General features: G+C 41.2%; 1 protein-coding gene and 1 pseudogene across 6 annotated transcripts in view; both read left to right on the top strand.

Annotated features, from left to right (window-relative positions):
- ASH1L (ASH1 like histone lysine methyltransferase) overlaps positions 1–17,167 on the top strand; it is a 337,510-nt gene that overhangs the window by 200,109 nt on the left and 120,234 nt on the right. For 5 of the 6 annotated variants that reach the window (XM_037825772.1, XM_037825775.1, XM_037825773.1 and 2 more), the window contains one exon: positions 2,412–2,591. The exons of the other annotated variant lie outside the window; for it this stretch is intronic. In XM_037825772.1, the coding sequence (XP_037681700.1) occupies positions 2,412–2,591 (180 nt within the window). The remainder of the gene's footprint in view (positions 1–2,411; positions 2,592–17,167) is intronic. 6 annotated transcript variants of the gene reach the window in all.
- On the top strand, positions 5,247–8,395 carry LOC119526579 (annotated as a pseudogene).

Here is a 17,167-nt window from a genome sequence, read left to right on the forward strand (position 1 = left end):
TTTTTAGGATGTTCCGGTTTCATTTTTATTTGTATCTAAGTATTTTGTAATTTTCCTTGTGATTTCTTCTTTGACCCATTTTTTGTTTAATTTCCATATATTTATAAATTTTCCTGTTTTTCTCTCTTATTGATTTCTAACTTCTTTCTGTTGTGGCTGGAGATGATACTTTGTGTGATTTCAGGCTTTTGAAATTTGTTAGTATTTGAGTGGTCTAACATATATGGTCTCTCCTGGAGAATGATGCGTGTTGTGCACTTGAGAAGAATGTGTTTTCTGCTGTTGGGTGGAGTGGTCTGTATATGTATGTTAGCTGTAATTGGTTTATAGTGTTTTTCAAGTCCTTTATTTCCTTGTTGATTTTATGTCTACGTGTTTTATGCATTATTGAAAGTCATGTATCAAAATCTCCAACCTATACGGTAGAACCATTTATTTCTGCCTTCATTTCTGTCAATTTTTCTTTTATTTATTTTTGAGCTCTGTTGTTGGTACATATATGTTTATAAGTATATCTTCTTGGATTGAATGTTTTAGCAATATATAATGTCCTTCTTTGTCTCTTCTAACTTTTTTTTTCCTTTTAATCTTTTTTACTTGAAGTGCATTTTGTCTGGCATTAGTATAGCCATTCCGGTTCTATTTTGGTTACTATTCGTATGAGTTATCTTTTTCCATCCTTTTACGTTCAGCTTTTTTTTGTGTTTTTTATATCTGAAGTGAGTCTTCTGTAGACAGCATTAAATGGATTGTGTTTTTTAATCCAATCTGCCAATTTCTGCCTTTTAATAAGAGGGTTTAACCCATTTACATTTTGAAAGATGTGTTTGTTGAATTTAGAATTATATTTTAAAAAGCTTTGTTTTATTTTGTTGTTTCCCTCTTTTGAATGACATTCCATTGTCTTCTGGCTTCCACTGTTTCAGACATGAAGTCTGCTGTCATTCTTATATTTATACCTATGTATGTAATGTGTATTTTTCTTTCCTCTGGCTACTTTTGATTTTTTTTCTTCATCACTTGTTTTCAGCAATTTTTTTGTGATGTGCTTTGGTTGTTTTATTTTCATTTATCCTGATTATGGTTCGTTTAGCTTCTTGGAGCTGTGAATTTATAGTTTATTTTGGACAATTAATTTTTAAATTTTTTTCTTCTGTTTTCTCATCTACTCGGATTCCAAGTTTCTAGTTGCTTTTTATTGCCCTGTAAATCATTGAATTTTTTAAAAATTGATCTCTGTGCATCAGTTGAATAATTTTTATTGCTCTGCCTTCAGAATGATTGATCCTTTCTTCATTACTGTCTAATTTTCTGTTAAGAACCCTCCAGTGAATTTTTCATTTCATATTTTGTATTTTTCTGTTTTTGAGGTTCCCTTTGGATTTTTTATTCATGTGTTCCATTCCTTGCCTCGTTATCTTCACGTTTTCCTCTAAATCCTGGAGTATACTTATAATAGTGCTTTTAAAGCATTTGTATTTCTTTTGATTTCTGGGGTTGTTTGTATTAAATAATTTTTCCCCTAGGTCACATTTTCCCATTTCTGGCAGTGTAGGAATTATTTGACAAAGGGCATGGCTAATGTCAACATTGTGTGTCTGGGTTTTGTTGTCCTCCTTTATCAAGTGTGCAAGTTTATTTTAGTAGACAGTTAAGGTGTTTGCAAGTCAGCTTGGATCCTTTTGATGATTGTTTTTAAGCTTTGTTAGGGCTGGCTTTTATTCCAGGGTAGGTTTACCCCTTCCACTATTGGTTACATTACTTTTCTGGGGTCTCTAATTAATGCCACAGGTGTTTGGTAATGTCTTTCCAGTCTTTCTATTTAGAACTTGAGTATTTTCCTGCAAATATTAACTCGGGGAATTTTTTACAGTTCTGGTAGTTTCTTATCCAGCCTCATAATTTCTCCCTTCTCATGTACAATTTAGTATTTAACAATATACTCAAGGAGACCTGTATGCAGTTTTCTAGAGTTATTGTACTCACAGCTTTCTCAATACCCATTCTCTGCCCCACAAATTCCAACCACCTTAGCCCACCCGTACCCTGATCCCTTTTTCATCAAGCTGGCCATCGTCTGCTTGGGTTTTCTCTAGTTCAGAAAGTGCTTCTGCTTAAGAACCAAGGCAATTGTAGGACCCAACTCATTAAATTCCTTTTACTCAGGAATCAGTCTGTTGTTCAGTGTCTCATAATAACTGTTTCATAAGTTTTGCCCAGCTTTCTGGTAGTCTACCATGCTTCTAGTACTTTACATCAGGAGACCAAGTCTTGTATCATTTACTTCATCATGGCCAGATGAGAAAGTACCCATAACTCTTTTTAAATAGTTTTCCTTTTTTATGGTAGACATTCATTTTCAGGGAAATTATTTTTTCACAGTAAAATTATCTCTATACTTCTCTTTCTAGCTTTCCTGAAGCAGCAATTGAAACTCTCAGTCCTCCTGAAACCCCAGCCAAACTTCCTGAACCTGAAAGTACCTTGCAACCAGTGCCCTCTCTCATTCCAAGGGAAAAGAAGGCCCCTCGTCCCCCAAAGAAGAAATATCAGAAAGCAGGGCTGTATTCTGACGTTTACAAAACTACAGAGTAAGTAGTAGCACCAATCAGCTGACATTCCTTTAAAGACCTGTTATTCTGTGTTTGAAGAAAATACTTTGACTATTTAGAAATGCAATACAATATTTAATACTTTGAGTATTTAAAAACTGCACCATGTTTTATGGGGCTGATTATCTCCCTTGATCTTTACTCTCTGCCTTTTTAGATTATATTACTGTAGTTTGGATTCTAGTGGTGCCTTTTTGATTAACCAAAACATAACAAAAATGGTACTATTGGTATAGCTAAAGTGATCTTCATGTTGATCTACATTCATTCATTATTGATTGAATGCTTTCTTTGGTCCAGGAACTTTGCTAGATAACTAAAATTCTGTTCTTACTTTTAATAATTTCATACACCCATGGGAAAGAATGATGTTGAACATACATAATGACAGTACGACCTCATAAGCACACTGAGAAATTTTAAAACCCCAAACCCCAAAGAGATAGCAAAAACTATATCCAGTAAGAAATATTTCATATATAGTTGAGTTTGATTTTAGAGGTTGAATATGAGTTTGCCAGATCAAAAAGAGCATTCCAAAAAGAATAGCATGTACAAAGGCACATACTAGCGTGCAAAGATTTGTCATATATTAGAAAAACTTCAAAGTTCATTTTTTCTGAAATATAGTGATGTTAAAGGAAATAAGCATAGCATGATAGAGACGACATGAACATACGTTTCTACAGACTCTTAATATGTTAAGTCTGAATCATGTGATGCTGTTGGTAATCAAAAATGAGATTTTTAGAATAAGAAATGAAGTGAAATGTGCAGATTTGTGTTTTAAGATGATAACTCAGGTAACAGGATGGAAAATTATTGAGAGATGATAATGACAGAAACTCACAGTATCTATCAAAAAACTTAGGCATTTATGAGTAAGATTGAAAGAGGAGAGGTTAGATTTCAGTGATATATTTGTGTTGGTGTGGTTAAAGTGAATAGCATGTAATAGCACTTTCCTTATTATACATTCAAAAGATTTTTCATTGATTTGTCATTAAGTTAGATATTCGTAAAAGTCTTTGTAGTCTTAGGTCATGAAGAATTTTTATCAGTTAAGTTTAGTTTCAGCTGCCAGTAGTAGGAAATCCTCACAAATAACCAAGGCTTTATAAAGGTAGACATCAGTCTTGATTAAGATGGCTGAGTTAGAAGCTTTGAGGCTGTGTCCACCAGCAGAAGCTTAGAACAACCAGCAAGAACTGGCAGAAACATCTTTCTCAATGTTCCAAAAAACAATTAAAGGATTACAGTAACAGGACAAGTGTTAAATCAAGAAAAAGGCCACTTAAAAGTGGTAGGGGCCTGCCCGCACAGAAGGAAAGGAGCGATTTGAGCAGTTCCATTCAGTACTCTCGTGTAAGGCCTGCTTAGCATTTGCAGAGAGGAAAATACAGCAAGAAAATACTCTTTTTTGGAGGGGGATGGGAGGGAAGGGTGGGGAAAAGGAAACAAGGTCTTAGGTTTTTTTATGTTTTTTGTTTAATTCTGCACTTTGGCAGTGGTAGTGAAATAAACTAATCCCAAAGTTATTTTTCTATTGAGAAGAAAGGAGAGGTGGATTTTTTTTTCCTTTTGATTACAACCTGCTCTCCCAGTGACGAAGCATAAATTGTGGACACCAGAGAATAAGGAGGACCTCAGGAACCCTGGAAAAGACTAAGATTACATTCTTTCTTAGGAGGGAAGGGTGGGGTATTTTTGGCCTTCTTTGAAACTTAAAAAGGAAAAAAGGGTTAAAAGAAGAAAAAAAAAAAAAGGAAAAAAATATGTAGTGCCCCCTTGAGGAGCCTGTGGAGAATGCAGGGGTATTGACCTACCCCACCTCCATGGTTGCTAACATGACCACAGACATAGGGGACTGGTGGTTTGATGGGTTGAGCCCTCTACCATAGGTTTTACCCTTGGGAAGACGGTTGCTGCAAAGGAGAGGCTAGGCCTCCCTATAATTGTGCCTAAGAGCCTCCTCCCGAATGCCTCTTTGTTGCTCAGATGTGGCCCTCTCTCTCTAGCTAAGCCAACTTGAAAGGTGAAATCACTGCCCTCCCCCCTACGTGGGATCAGACACCCAGGGGAGTGAATCTCCCTGGCAACGTGGAATATGACTCCCGGGGAGGAATGTAGACCCGGCATCGTGGGACGGAGAACATCTTCTTGACCAGAAGGGGGATGTGAAAGGAAATGAAATAAGCTTCAGTGGCAAAGAGATTCCAAAACGAGCTGAGAGGTCACTCTGGTGGGCACTCTTACGCACAATTTAGACAGCCCTTTTTAGGTTCTAAAGAATTGGGGTAGCTGGTGGTGGATACCTGAAACTATCAAACTACAACCCAGAACCCATGAATCTTGAGGACAATTGTATAAAAATGTAGCTTATGAGGGGTGACAATGGGATTGGGAAAGCCATAAGGACCACACTCCACTTTGTCTAGTTTATGGACGGATGAGTAGAAAAATAGGGGAAGGAAACAAACAAACAAACAGACAAAGGTACCCAGTGTTCTTTTTTACTTCAATTGCTCTTTTTCACTTTAATTATTATTCTTGTTATTTTTGTGTGCGTGCTAATGAAGGTGTCAGGGATTGATTTGGGTGATGAATGTACAACTCTGTAATGGTACTGTGAACAATCAAATGTACGATTTGTTTTGTATGACTGCGTGGTATGTGAATATATCTCAATAAAATGAAGATTTAAAAAAAAAACAAAAAAAAAAAAAAACAAACATGAGTTGTGTGCCATGGAAAGGAGACAAGGCCAAATCTGAACCACTGGAGTGCCCCAGGCAACACCACACCCCACCCCATCCCCCCCCAACAAACCTACCATGAGAAACAGCGCAGGGAGCTTTGTGCCCTCCATGCTCTCAATAACGTCTTCCAGGACAGCAATGCGTCCACCCAGGAAATGCTGCAAAAGATTTTCCAGAGGTTATCTCCAGATACCATGGTGACACCTCACAAGAAGAGCATGTTGGGAAATGGGAACTACGATGTGAACGTCATCATGGCAGCACTTCAAACCAAAGGCTATGAAGCTGTTTGGTGGGACAAGCGCAAGGATGTCAGTGTCATTGCTCTCCCTAATGTCATGGGATTCATGAATCTGCCCTCCAGCCTGTGCTAGGGTCCTCTGAACTTGCCTGTCAAAAGGCAGCACTAGATGTGTGTTCAAGAGGTGGGAGGTAGCTACTACAACCTCAACTCCATACTCCAGGTGCCTGAGTAGATTAGAGGCAAGAGCAAGCTCAGGAAATTTCTAAAACATCATTTGCAAGGAAAGAACTGTGAACTCCTGCTAATGGTACCAGAAGAGGTAGAGGGCCCACCACAGTTGGAGGGCTGATGTGTGATGCGATTCTACCCATCTTCTTTCTTACCTCACCTGTTCAGTCCTCTGTGATGTGCTGTGGCCACTACAGTGGGTCTGCCCTTACCACTGCCCCAAATGTCTCATCAGGTTGCCTCTGCAGATTTGACAGTGCCATAGGACAAATCTTGGAACTGTACAAGAAACCACCACCGGTGTTATTTTTCTATTGGAAAGGAAGGTAAGAGCTCTTGTGTGCTTAGGGAAAGCAATAGAAGACCCTTGGTTTTATGTAAGAGAGAGGAGAAAGGTGGGTCTTAGCATATTTTCCCCTTTCCTATGAGGACTTGACACAGGTTCTGCTGGAATTAATCAGTTACTGCTGCTCCAGACTCACCTGGAGATGCTGCCTCCGCTTGCCCTTTCCTGTCATATCAGTGGGTCTGAAGACAGAATACACAAAGACCATGTGACTGACTCAAGGGACCCAGAGCATACAGGTCTCAGGAAACCATCTCCAAAGCCCCAGCAGTTTTCCCAGTTGACCCACTCTGGCAAAATCAGAAAAAAAGTAAGTCTACCCTCAAGATCAAATTCCACTAGGTTGAAACTGAGTTGAGTGAAGAAAATATTGTGAAGATAAGGTCCTCTGAGTTTAAAAGCAGCTGTAATCAGTAGAAATCCTAGCTGGAGGCTCTGATCATATAGTGATAAGAAGCAGAGCCCTCAGGTTGGATGGTTATTATGTTATAGGACCTGGGTTTATCATCTTTCTGGAATTCCCTTTACAAATCTGCTGAGAATTGACCCGACCTCTACCTCTGTTAAATAGTTGTAGGCCACTTTTTTCCTGTAACTTTGGAAAAAAACAAAAAGAAGGGGAAATAAGTATCATACCACACTACGTGTCACAAGAGTGGTTGTGGTTGCCTAAGGCCCATGGGCAGGCAGGGGTGATCTGTTTAGTCCTTATAGATCAATGGTCTTGGTAGATCTGAGAGCTGTCCACTGGCCACACTTCCCTCCAGCAGCAAAGCCAGCCCAGGGCTTGCGTAGCAAGCCTGAGCAAGCTTAATGGGATGAAGCAGAGGCTTTCTCCCCCACTGTGACTGGAGTTCATGTTTATACCAGCACTTTTTCTGCACAAGTGTCTTCAATCCAACAAGGCTGTTTTTTATGCTGAGTAACAGAGGCCACCAAACGGCTACTGCATTATACCCTCCCCGCAACTGGCCGCAATCTCTTCTGCACCATTTTCTACATCAGAACTGCTTGGCACCACAGGGAGCTTCCTGCATGGTAACATTCCAACTTACCATCAACCAGAAGATACAGCCAACCTTATTGACTCTCACAAGCAGGACCTTGGGTCCACTGGCACTGTCAGCGATAATAAGCCATTTCTTGGGAAGAGAAAACCCCAATCCACAAATCTGTTTGGCCTGTGCAAATGGCACTTCAAAAGAGTCACCATGCACTTGGAGTCCATGAGTCATTGGGATATTCAAAGACTCTTAAATGTTTCAGGGCTGGTTTCTCTGTTCATATCCAGTTCTGGTGCTTAGGAACAGGAACCCATGCCTGTGCCCAAGGGCAAAAAGCCCATCCTTTAAGGAAGGGAGCAGGCCTGACCCTGCTGCCCAGGAAGGAGCAACCCTAGGCTTTTGTTTTTCTGGCTTTTCCCTTTTTTGTCGGCCTTGTGCTGGGTTGGTTTACAAAAGATGTATTTTGTTTAACCAAATATTAAAAATGGAAAAACTCCATACATAAATCTCCTTACTCATCTGCCTGAATTCTGTAATTGAGTATGTAAAGAAAAAAAATAAACTTCAGTATGATGCTTCTTCAAAAATTCACCACCATCATAAAACATCTTTTATAGGTATATTGTGCTTGATCAAAACTCACCAGAAAAATCCAGGCAAAATATTTAAAGCAACATTTGGCTCAAAAGAAACACCTGGGGCATTTTTCAATTTATCTTAATTTACAAAAATTAGACTCAACAGTTTGAAGAACCCATCTGCTACTTAGTACAAAATGTCTGCACCAGCACTGGCTTCTGACTATTTTTCCCTGGTTAATAAAGGGAAGATCACACATCTAAACGGGGCCTGGATTACCCTGGAATGCAGAGTATATAGCAGGGCTCTGTAGATGGACTGTATGGATTTGAATCCAGATCTGGCACTTACTGTGTGGCCTTATGCAGATTAACCTTTCTTTGGCTGTTTCCTTATCTGTAAAATGGGAATACTCCTTCCTAGATTGTACAGTATTGCACCAATAATTGAATAATTCACATAAAAGACTTGAGTACTGTTCCTGGCACAATGTTCCATATTGACTATGTTAAATAGAAAGAGCACACAATGAAAAAAATATGCAGAGCCCCCCCTGAGGAGCTGGGAGAATGCAGGGGTGTTGGGCTTCCCCACCTTGGTTGTTGCTGATGTGCTCATAGACATAGGGGACTGGTGGTTTGATGGGCTGAGACCTCTATCATGGGACTTGCCCTTGGGAAGACTTCCTGCAAAGGAGAGGCTAGGCCTGCCTGTAATTGTGCCTAAGAGTCTCCTCCTGTATGCCTCTTTGTTGCTCAGATGTGGCCCTCTCTCTCTAGCTAAGCCAACTTGACAGGTGAAATCACTGCCCTCCCCCCTATGTGGGATCTGACACCTAGGGGAGTAAATCTCCCTGGCAACGTGGAATATGACTCCTCGGGAGGACCCTAGACCCGGCATTGTGGGATGGAGAACATCTTCTTGACCAAAAGGGGGATGTGAAAGGAAATGAAATAAGCTTCAGTGGCAGAGAGATTACAGAAGGAGCGAAGAGGTTTCTCTGGTGGGCACTCTTACGTACAATATAGACAACCCTTTTTAGGTTTTAATGAATTGGAATAGCTAGCAGTACATACCTGAAACTATCAAACTACAACCCAGAACCCTTGAATCTTGAAGATGATTGTATAAAAGTGTAGCTTATGAGGGGTGACACTGTGATTGGGAAAGCCACATGGACCACACTCCCCTTTGTCCAGTGTACGGATGGATGAGTAGAAAAATGGGGGCCAAAAAAAAAAAAAAGGCACCAGTGTTCTTTTTTACTTTAATTGTTCTTTTTCACTTTAATTTTTATTCTTATTATTTTTGTGTCCATGGTAATGAAAATGTTCAAAAATTAGTTTTGGTGATGAACGCACAACTATGTAATGGTACTGTGAACAATTGCATGTACACTTTGTATGACTGCGTGGTATGTGAATATATTTCAATAAAATTGAATTTTAAAAAAAAGAAAGACCACAAAATTCAAAGACAGAGCTACAGTTGAATTCTCAGCAATTATCAATCAAAAAGGGGGGGCACAAAAAGTTGTATTTGCAACTCTTCCCCACCAAGACAAAAAAATGAATGTACTCGGTCATCTCTACAAATACTTTATAACTGTACAGTGTCATTGTAGACTGTACAAGTATAGCTCCATCCCTTTGTTTTAGGCTAGTGGATCTGAAAGTGATTGCCTGAATTCAGGGTAAAGGTTTTGTTAAAGTGGTAGGATCTCCCAGTGTCCTAGCTGACCTCTCCACAACCCTCACCAGCTTGCTAGGGAGCCAGCAGGATCCCAGTGTGGATCCTTGGTCCCAGTTCTAGAGGGAGCATTGTAACCCTCATGCACATGCTGGGAAAATGTATGTCTGGTAGTGACTTGAGAGACTCTGTACCAGAACTTGCCCTGCATGTAGAAGGCAGCTCACAGAGTTCCCCTACAGAACGCTATGGGAGAGTAGTCAGGTGGCTTCCTGGGGCATGGAGTTGCTGGCTATGGGACATAGGATGCAGTGCCCGGGACCAGGAAGAAACTGTTTCCTAGGGAAGAAGGGTTATTCGTCTCCATGTAAATCAAGTAATTCCTCGGGCCAAACACACATGCCCAAGTTGAGACACATACACAGAAAGGACCAATGATACCCCTACACTTTGACCTGGTGCTATTCTCTAAACTCACTGCAAAGATAAGCCCTGCAGGAGAACACACACACGCAGGTCAATCTGCACAGATTGGGAAAGGTGTTTTCTTTTTCCCTTCTTTCTCTTGCTCAGTTCTTGGCATTCAAGGAAAGCTCTGTCATCAAGCATATCAATATACACATTGTGGGTGTCCCAGAAGGAAAAGAAAGAGAGACAGGAGCAGAGAGAATATTCAAGAAATAATGGCTGCAAACTTCCCAAATTTAACAAAATAAATGAATATACAAATCCAAGACACTCAACAAACTCCAAATGGGATAAACCCAGATAGACCCATACTGGTGCACACTGTTAAATGCCAAAGATGAAGAGAGGATTCTGAAAGCTACAAAAGAGAAGCAATGTGTCATGTACAAGGGAACTTCAATAAGATTAATGCAAATTGCTCATTGGAAGCCATGGAAGCAAGAATGCAGTGGGAAGACATATTTAAAGCACTGAAGGCAAAAAAACTGCAAACCAAGAATTCTTTTTCTTCTTCACGTTTTTTATTGTGAAATATAACGTACATAAAGAACAGTCATAACTTTCAAAGTACAATTTAACAAGTAGAAAGCAAATTTCAAAGAATGTTATGGGTTACAGTTCCACATTTTCAGTTACTTCCTTATTGTGAAATATAACATATATACAGAAAGGTGATAACTTTCAAAGTATGATTTAACAAGTAGTTATATAGATAATTTCAAAGAATGCTGTGGGTTACAGTTTTACAGTTTTGAGTTCAGCCCCAGTGCCACATTAAGCTGCCTCCTCCAAAGTTGTCTGAGAACTGAGCAGTTCCAAGGGCAACAGAATACACAAACTGTATGGTCTAAATCAACATCAAGTGAAAAGTTATTTTTTCTTTTTTTTGTCTGTTTTTAATATAACTTAAACGAAAGCTTTATATAAACTTGGGCTTCCATCCAGTCCCTCACCTCAATTTCCTTAGGAGAAATTGAGTAATGGAAGCAAGCAAAACAAGACTGTAACCATGAATTACTGCACTTCAAACATGATTATCAATTTTAAGGGACAGAGACACTTGAAAGTTTTGTAATACCAAACTTAAAAAAAGAAAGTTATAAGAAAGTTATAAACATGGCAGTTTATCCCCCTGGCATTTCTAAATGTTGGTGTTATTTCTGCACAGACAAATTAATATATTAAATTAGGCCAAGATTTTAAAAATTGGCAAAGTTCTGTCTGTTTTAGAAAACAAAGATGTTAAAAAAACAAAAAAATACTAGTTAGTTTCTTCATGTTATGTTTACAATCATTATGTTTTCTTTCTACAAAAACAGGGTCCTTCTGTCACAACTGCAGTTACTTACTGCTAGATGTTCAAAATTACATGGGCCAGTGTTCAACTGAAACATGTTTATAGTGATGTCTTGAGGTTTTCTGAGTTTCAGCCTAAGGTTTTGCCAGTTCCCCTCCCAGGACAACACTTGCAGGGTAGAGGAAGGGAGAAGAAATCACAGATCAAGTTCTTAAGATTGTTTCACTCTCTTTGCAGCATTCTGTTTCTTGGTGTTGTGTTCAAAATTTCATTCTCTTCTGCTTTAAGTTTTCTATCTTCCTCTTCTTGACTGACAGCCACCATCTTCTTCAGCATCACATTTTTGTTTCTCTTGAAGTTTCACTTCACCTTTCTCCTCCTTGTATCCTTTGTCCTTTTCTTCTTTCTTCTCTTCTTCCTCCTTCACATGTTGAGAAGCATCAGTCTTCTTGTACTCCATAGCACTGGACAGTTTCTTTCAAGAACAGAAGAGGATAACAAGAAGCACAGGCAGTGTTACAGTCAAAATATACACCATCAAAAGTCACAGGTGCTCTTTGGCTGCCTCAGTCCTCTGCCCCCATCAGCAGCAGCCCCATCAGCAGCTTTTCTCAGACCGCATCCATCATTGGCACAATCATCAAGTTTTCTCTCTCTCTTTTTTTTTTTTTTTTTTTTTGCTTTTTTCCCTTAAACTTTTTATTTTGAAGTAAGTTTAAACTGACAAGACAGTTGTAAAAATAATACAAAGCTCATAAAGAAAACTCCAACATACCTACCTGCCTTCTCCAGATACCCAAATCCACCAATTTAAACATTTCACTGCCGAGGGCTGGCCTAACCCTCAGCAACGGGCAGGGTCCTGATAGGGGAGCTGGAGTCGGCGAAGAAACGAGACATACAGCTTGTTGTGTCTGGGTACGAAGATGAAATCTCCGACCAAGCAGAGCATCAGAGCTTTATTTTTATAATTTTCTATAACATACACACTAGCATTTAGGCATACAATACTAGAATAGTTTGGCTAAATTTCAGACATTATTTATTCTTACACAGTGATCAGTGGGTTTGCAGGGACAGATTCCTTGAAGCGTAGCAAGACACAGTGTTTGGGCACAGGCATAACAGTTCCTATTATTTAGTACCAAGCAACCTGTAACTATTTTTTTGTGTTCATGTTTTAGAGTCTGTTAATCATTACCTTTTTATTTCTTCTAGCTAACTCAAAGCTTGCTAAGGGGGATTTTGAGCACTAAGGGTGACCTATTGTCTTCTAAGAAAGGAGCAGGCATTTTCACTACGCTGACGCTAATGCAGGGTAAGCCGTTGGCTCATTAATGTAGCTAGGTGTGGGAGCATTCCACCACCAAAGAGCCCAAAAGACACCAAATGAGAAAAAGAAGCAGTATGAGTATAAGAAACAGCAGCAAGAAACAAATTCCTTTTAGGCAGGAGTCATAGGTGCCACTCGACGCTCCGCCTTGCGGAACGGTCACCGCGACATGTACTGAAGGCCCAGGGACCGTGCCACTAGGCTGACTGCTGGGTGCTGAGTTGGCTGCCCACATTTTACCACATTTTCGGTATCATTCTACCTATCCATCTATCAATTAATCTATGTATATCTGTCAATTTGTCATCTATTTATCAATTTTCTAAACATTTGAAAGTATATTGTTCACATCAATTTCCTTGAACACATAATACTTTCATGTACATTTCCTAAGAACAAGTATAATCACTTATGTAACAACCTTAGTTGTTGTAAGTACCTAAGTATAATTATCAAGTTCAAGAAGGCCATTGCTTTTTCTAGCCTCTAGGAGCCACCATAGCAGCAAGTTTTCACCAACTTCTGAGGTTCCTGCTAGGGTGTTAAGTCCTGTATCCGAAGAGAGTGCCAAATCAATAAACTCTCCTTATCCATTCTTTTTTGTGGAGAGGTGTACCATTCTTTATTTCTTTTTTTTTTTTTTTTACATTTTTTATTGTGAAATGTATCTATAGAAAAGTGATAAATTTCAAAATACAGTTAAACAGGTAGTTATAGAGCAATTCAAAGTATAGTATGGGTTACAGTTCTACAATTTCAGTTTTTCCTCCTGGCTATTCTAATACACTAGAAACTAAAAAGAAATATCTATATAATGATTCAGTAGTCATAATCCTTTGTTAAATCCTAACTTCTCTGTTACAACTCCTCCATCACATTTGATCATTTTTTCAATCTTCAGGGATATTTGGGCAATGATCATTCTAACTTCATGGTGAAAAGGGTGTAGTCAGTATAGGGCAAGGGAATGCAAACTGGTTGATGTTCTGGGAAAGACTGGTACTTTCAAGTTTCAGGTCTTATCTGTGTAGGAACAATCTGGAGGTTTTAATTTTCTATAAAATAAACTTAATAAGTAAAATTTTTGTAAAGTCTTAGATACAGCCCTGGGTTTTCTTTAGGGTTTTCAGGAATACTGTTGGCCGGGACTTGACATACTGTGGCAATTTATAATATTTGACTGAAGCTTGCATAAGAATAACTTCCAGAATGACCTCTCAACTCTATTTGAAGTCATTTAGCCTCTGAAACCTTATTTTGTTGCATTTCTTTTCCTCCTTTTGGTCAATAAGGCATTGTCAGTCCCACCATGCCAGTGCCACGCTCATCCCTGGGAGTCATGTCCCGTGTTGCGTCTACTCTTTGATCACCACAAATTATAAAATTGTCAAAAAAAAATGTCACAGGTCATGGACCACAGCTCCGAACCAATAGCACTGAAAGGAGTCATTTTGAAAGGTTCCAGATCCTCAAAGAAATCTGGATTTGGTATTTTCCTTGGTTTCCAAATTCCATGGTAGTTAGGATTATCAATCATGGGAGGCTTCCATTCACTCTTTTTTTTTTTTTTTTTGACTCTTCGTATTTAAAAATTTATTGTGGTAACAAAATTTTCCATGTTAACCATTTTTTTTTTTCTTTGAACAAACAATATAATTCACATATACCTTTCCCGTGGACAAGAACATTCTTTTGTGCAATCTCATTAAGTGCAGCTAAGAAGTTCAAGAAATTCAACATCAATACAAAGCTTACATTCTATATTTCCTTTTTTTTTTTTTATAATCTTCATTTTATTGAGATATATTCACATACCACGCAGTCATACAAAACAAATCGTACTTTCGATTGTTTACAGTACCATTACATAGTGGTACATTCATCACCCAAATCAATCCCTGACACCTTCCTTAGCACACACACAAAAATAACAAGAATAATAATTAGAGTGAAAAAGATCAATTGAAGTAAAATAGAACACTGGGTACCTTTGTGCGGTCGCGGTTACTGCTTCTGGGGGGAGTGGTGGCCGGTAGCTGAGCCCTCAGCTCTCGGGGCTGCTTAAAGGGTACCGGCGGCGGGGGCTCTTTCCCGGAGGCGAGGGCGAGGCGGAGGACTTGGCCAGGTCCTCGGCGGGAGGCGTGCAAGGTGTGGAGGGCGGCGATAAGGACAAGACACTCTTCATCCAGTAGGAGTATGCGCCAAAGAGATTTATTCAGGGGTGATTACAGGTTATATAGGCTGGTAAGAAGGGCAGGGCTGGAAAGGAGGTGAAGCAGCCTTAAATGGCAATACTGAAGGGATAGGGGCTAGGATTGGTTCTGAGAGAACGCAGGAGCCGTTGCAGCGGGGCGGGGGTTGTTCTGGCCACGGTGCATGCGCGCTGGCGGTGGCAGGAGTTGCCTTGGCACCAGGGAGTGAGTGGGTAAGATAAGGAAGTGGGGAAAGGGCAGTTGGGAGAAAGGCGGTTTCCTCCGGCAAGCCTCCCCTGCCAGTGGCATTTTGGGTGAGGAAAAGGGAGCTGCCTTGACCTCGCTCCCCAGGCTCGGGGGGGCTGCAGAGGGCACTCACGCCCGTACCTACTACCCTCCCCAGGGGGTGATCAGGTCCCCTGGCCCAGGCCTGGCAAGCCGAGGTACAAGCCCAGCTACCCGCAATTCCCCTTTCTTTTCTAATTAGAGGAAGAGGCTTTACCGGAGAGGTCCACTAAGGGTGAGGGAAGGGGGAGGTAAGGGAAGGGAAAAAGGGGTTGACGGTGGCTCAGCGAGGCTGGAGCTCAGTGTTGGTGTGGTGCCCGGGCGCTTGACAATGGCTTCGCTGCAGCAGGCTGGGCGAAGGTGAGGGGTTTAAAGTTCAGGGGTTTAGAGAAGCTGGAACTCGAGGCGAGAGCGATGTTTAGGTGATCGAGAAGGGCCTCGCGGTCGGCGGGTTGACCGGTGGCGTTGAGGTCGCGGAGGGTTGGCTGTCATCTTGGAGTGGGGGGCGTCAGAGGTGGCGAGTCGCTGATACTGGATTTGCACGAACGAGGAAAAAATGGCATCCGTTTGTTTTCTTACAAGCTGGACAATTTTGCGGATGAGGCAGGGTCCTAAGATGAGAGCTAGAATAATTATTAATAAGGGGCCAAGAAAAGGAAGGATGTATGGGAGGATGGGAGTGAAAAAACTGGACCAATAACTGGTGGCTTCACGATTTCTTTTACGCTTTTTCAGTCCCTCTTGGACCCTTTTCAGGCTGTCCTCGACGAGACCTGTGGAATTGGCATATACACAGCACTCTTCTCCTAGGGCGGCGCAGAGGCCTCTTTCTTTGAGGAGGAGAAGGTCAAGACCTTGGCGGTTTTGGAGCGCTACCTTAGAGAGGGAATTGACAGAATTTTTTAGATGGTAAATAGCGTTTTGTAAGTGATGAATGTTTTCGTCAACAGCCGCCCTGAGGTGAGTTAGGGCGGAGTCTTGACTGGCTAGTGCAGCGATTCCGGTGCCAGTGCCGGCAAGACCTAGGAGGGAGGCAATTGTGAGGGCGGTGATGGGCTCTCGCTTTTGCAGAAGGGCAGGAGCTGCAGTTTTTTCCAGACGGAGGAAGAAGTCTTCTTCGCTGTGGTATAAGACCCTAGGGATAAGGACAATTAGGAGGCAAGTTTCTTTATGTTCACTGATGACATTCGTGCTGAGACAGGGGGTAAGTCCTGTAGAGGAGCAGAGCCATTGGGAGGAGTTATGAGGAATGAGAAATTTTGCCGAGCTGCTGGGAGATGAGTAGCTGGCACAGGCAGTGAGGTCGGGAGAGTTACTGGAGCGAGGGCGGACGCACTTTCCCGTATAGGAGACTGAATGAAAGGTTAGGGGGACGGCAGAGGTATTCCAATTGCATTTCAAGGGGCTGTTTTCTGTGCTTTCTGAAAAGGAGAGGTTGGAGGCAACGGGCTCGTACAGTGAGGAAGAGGTGGAAAGGCAGAGCCAGCAGGATGAGGTAAAATTGGGGTTGGAGGAGTTCACTGAGGCAAAGGCGGCTTGGATGAGGCTGAGGAGGGGAGAGGAATAACCAGAAGGGGGCAGAGGAAGCTGGGGTGGTGGGATTTGCGATGCGTTGTTTGCAGCTGAGGTGCGGCCTCCGGATGCGCTGCTTGTACTTGAAGTGCGGTTGGAGGGCTGTGGAAAAAGGGGGTTAATGACTTGGTTGGGACCTATGCCAGAGGGTGTTCTTAATGCAGTATTTTGGTCTGGTTGGTTTACAGCCTCCTTTTTTATAAGAATAAGTGATTCTCGGTCGGTTCCTTTCTCGTAGATTCTGAAGCCCCAAGTTTGACCGAGTAACCAGGAGGGATTAGTGGGGAGCTGCACTGTAAGATTAAGATGTGTGCAGGATCTCTCACTTTCTTGGCCGAGCCAGTTAACTGTAGGGAGTTTGCACCCTGTAGGGGTCCATTTTAAGGTAAGGTAATGATCAGGAACAGGAGGCTTCCAATTAGTGGCTAATGTTTCATACCCCCAGTATGCACAGTAGTACTCGTTGGGGGAATTACAGTACGATTTTCCAGGATTTGAGGATGGGCACATGTAATATTGGGCCTGGGGATCACTTACCTTTTGAGCGCAGGTTTCTTCG

The sequence above is a fragment of the Choloepus didactylus genome, chromosome 2, assembly GCF_015220235.1.
Source record: "Choloepus didactylus isolate mChoDid1 chromosome 2, mChoDid1.pri, whole genome shotgun sequence".
Lineage (NCBI taxonomy): Eukaryota > Metazoa > Chordata > Mammalia > Pilosa > Megalonychidae > Choloepus > Choloepus didactylus.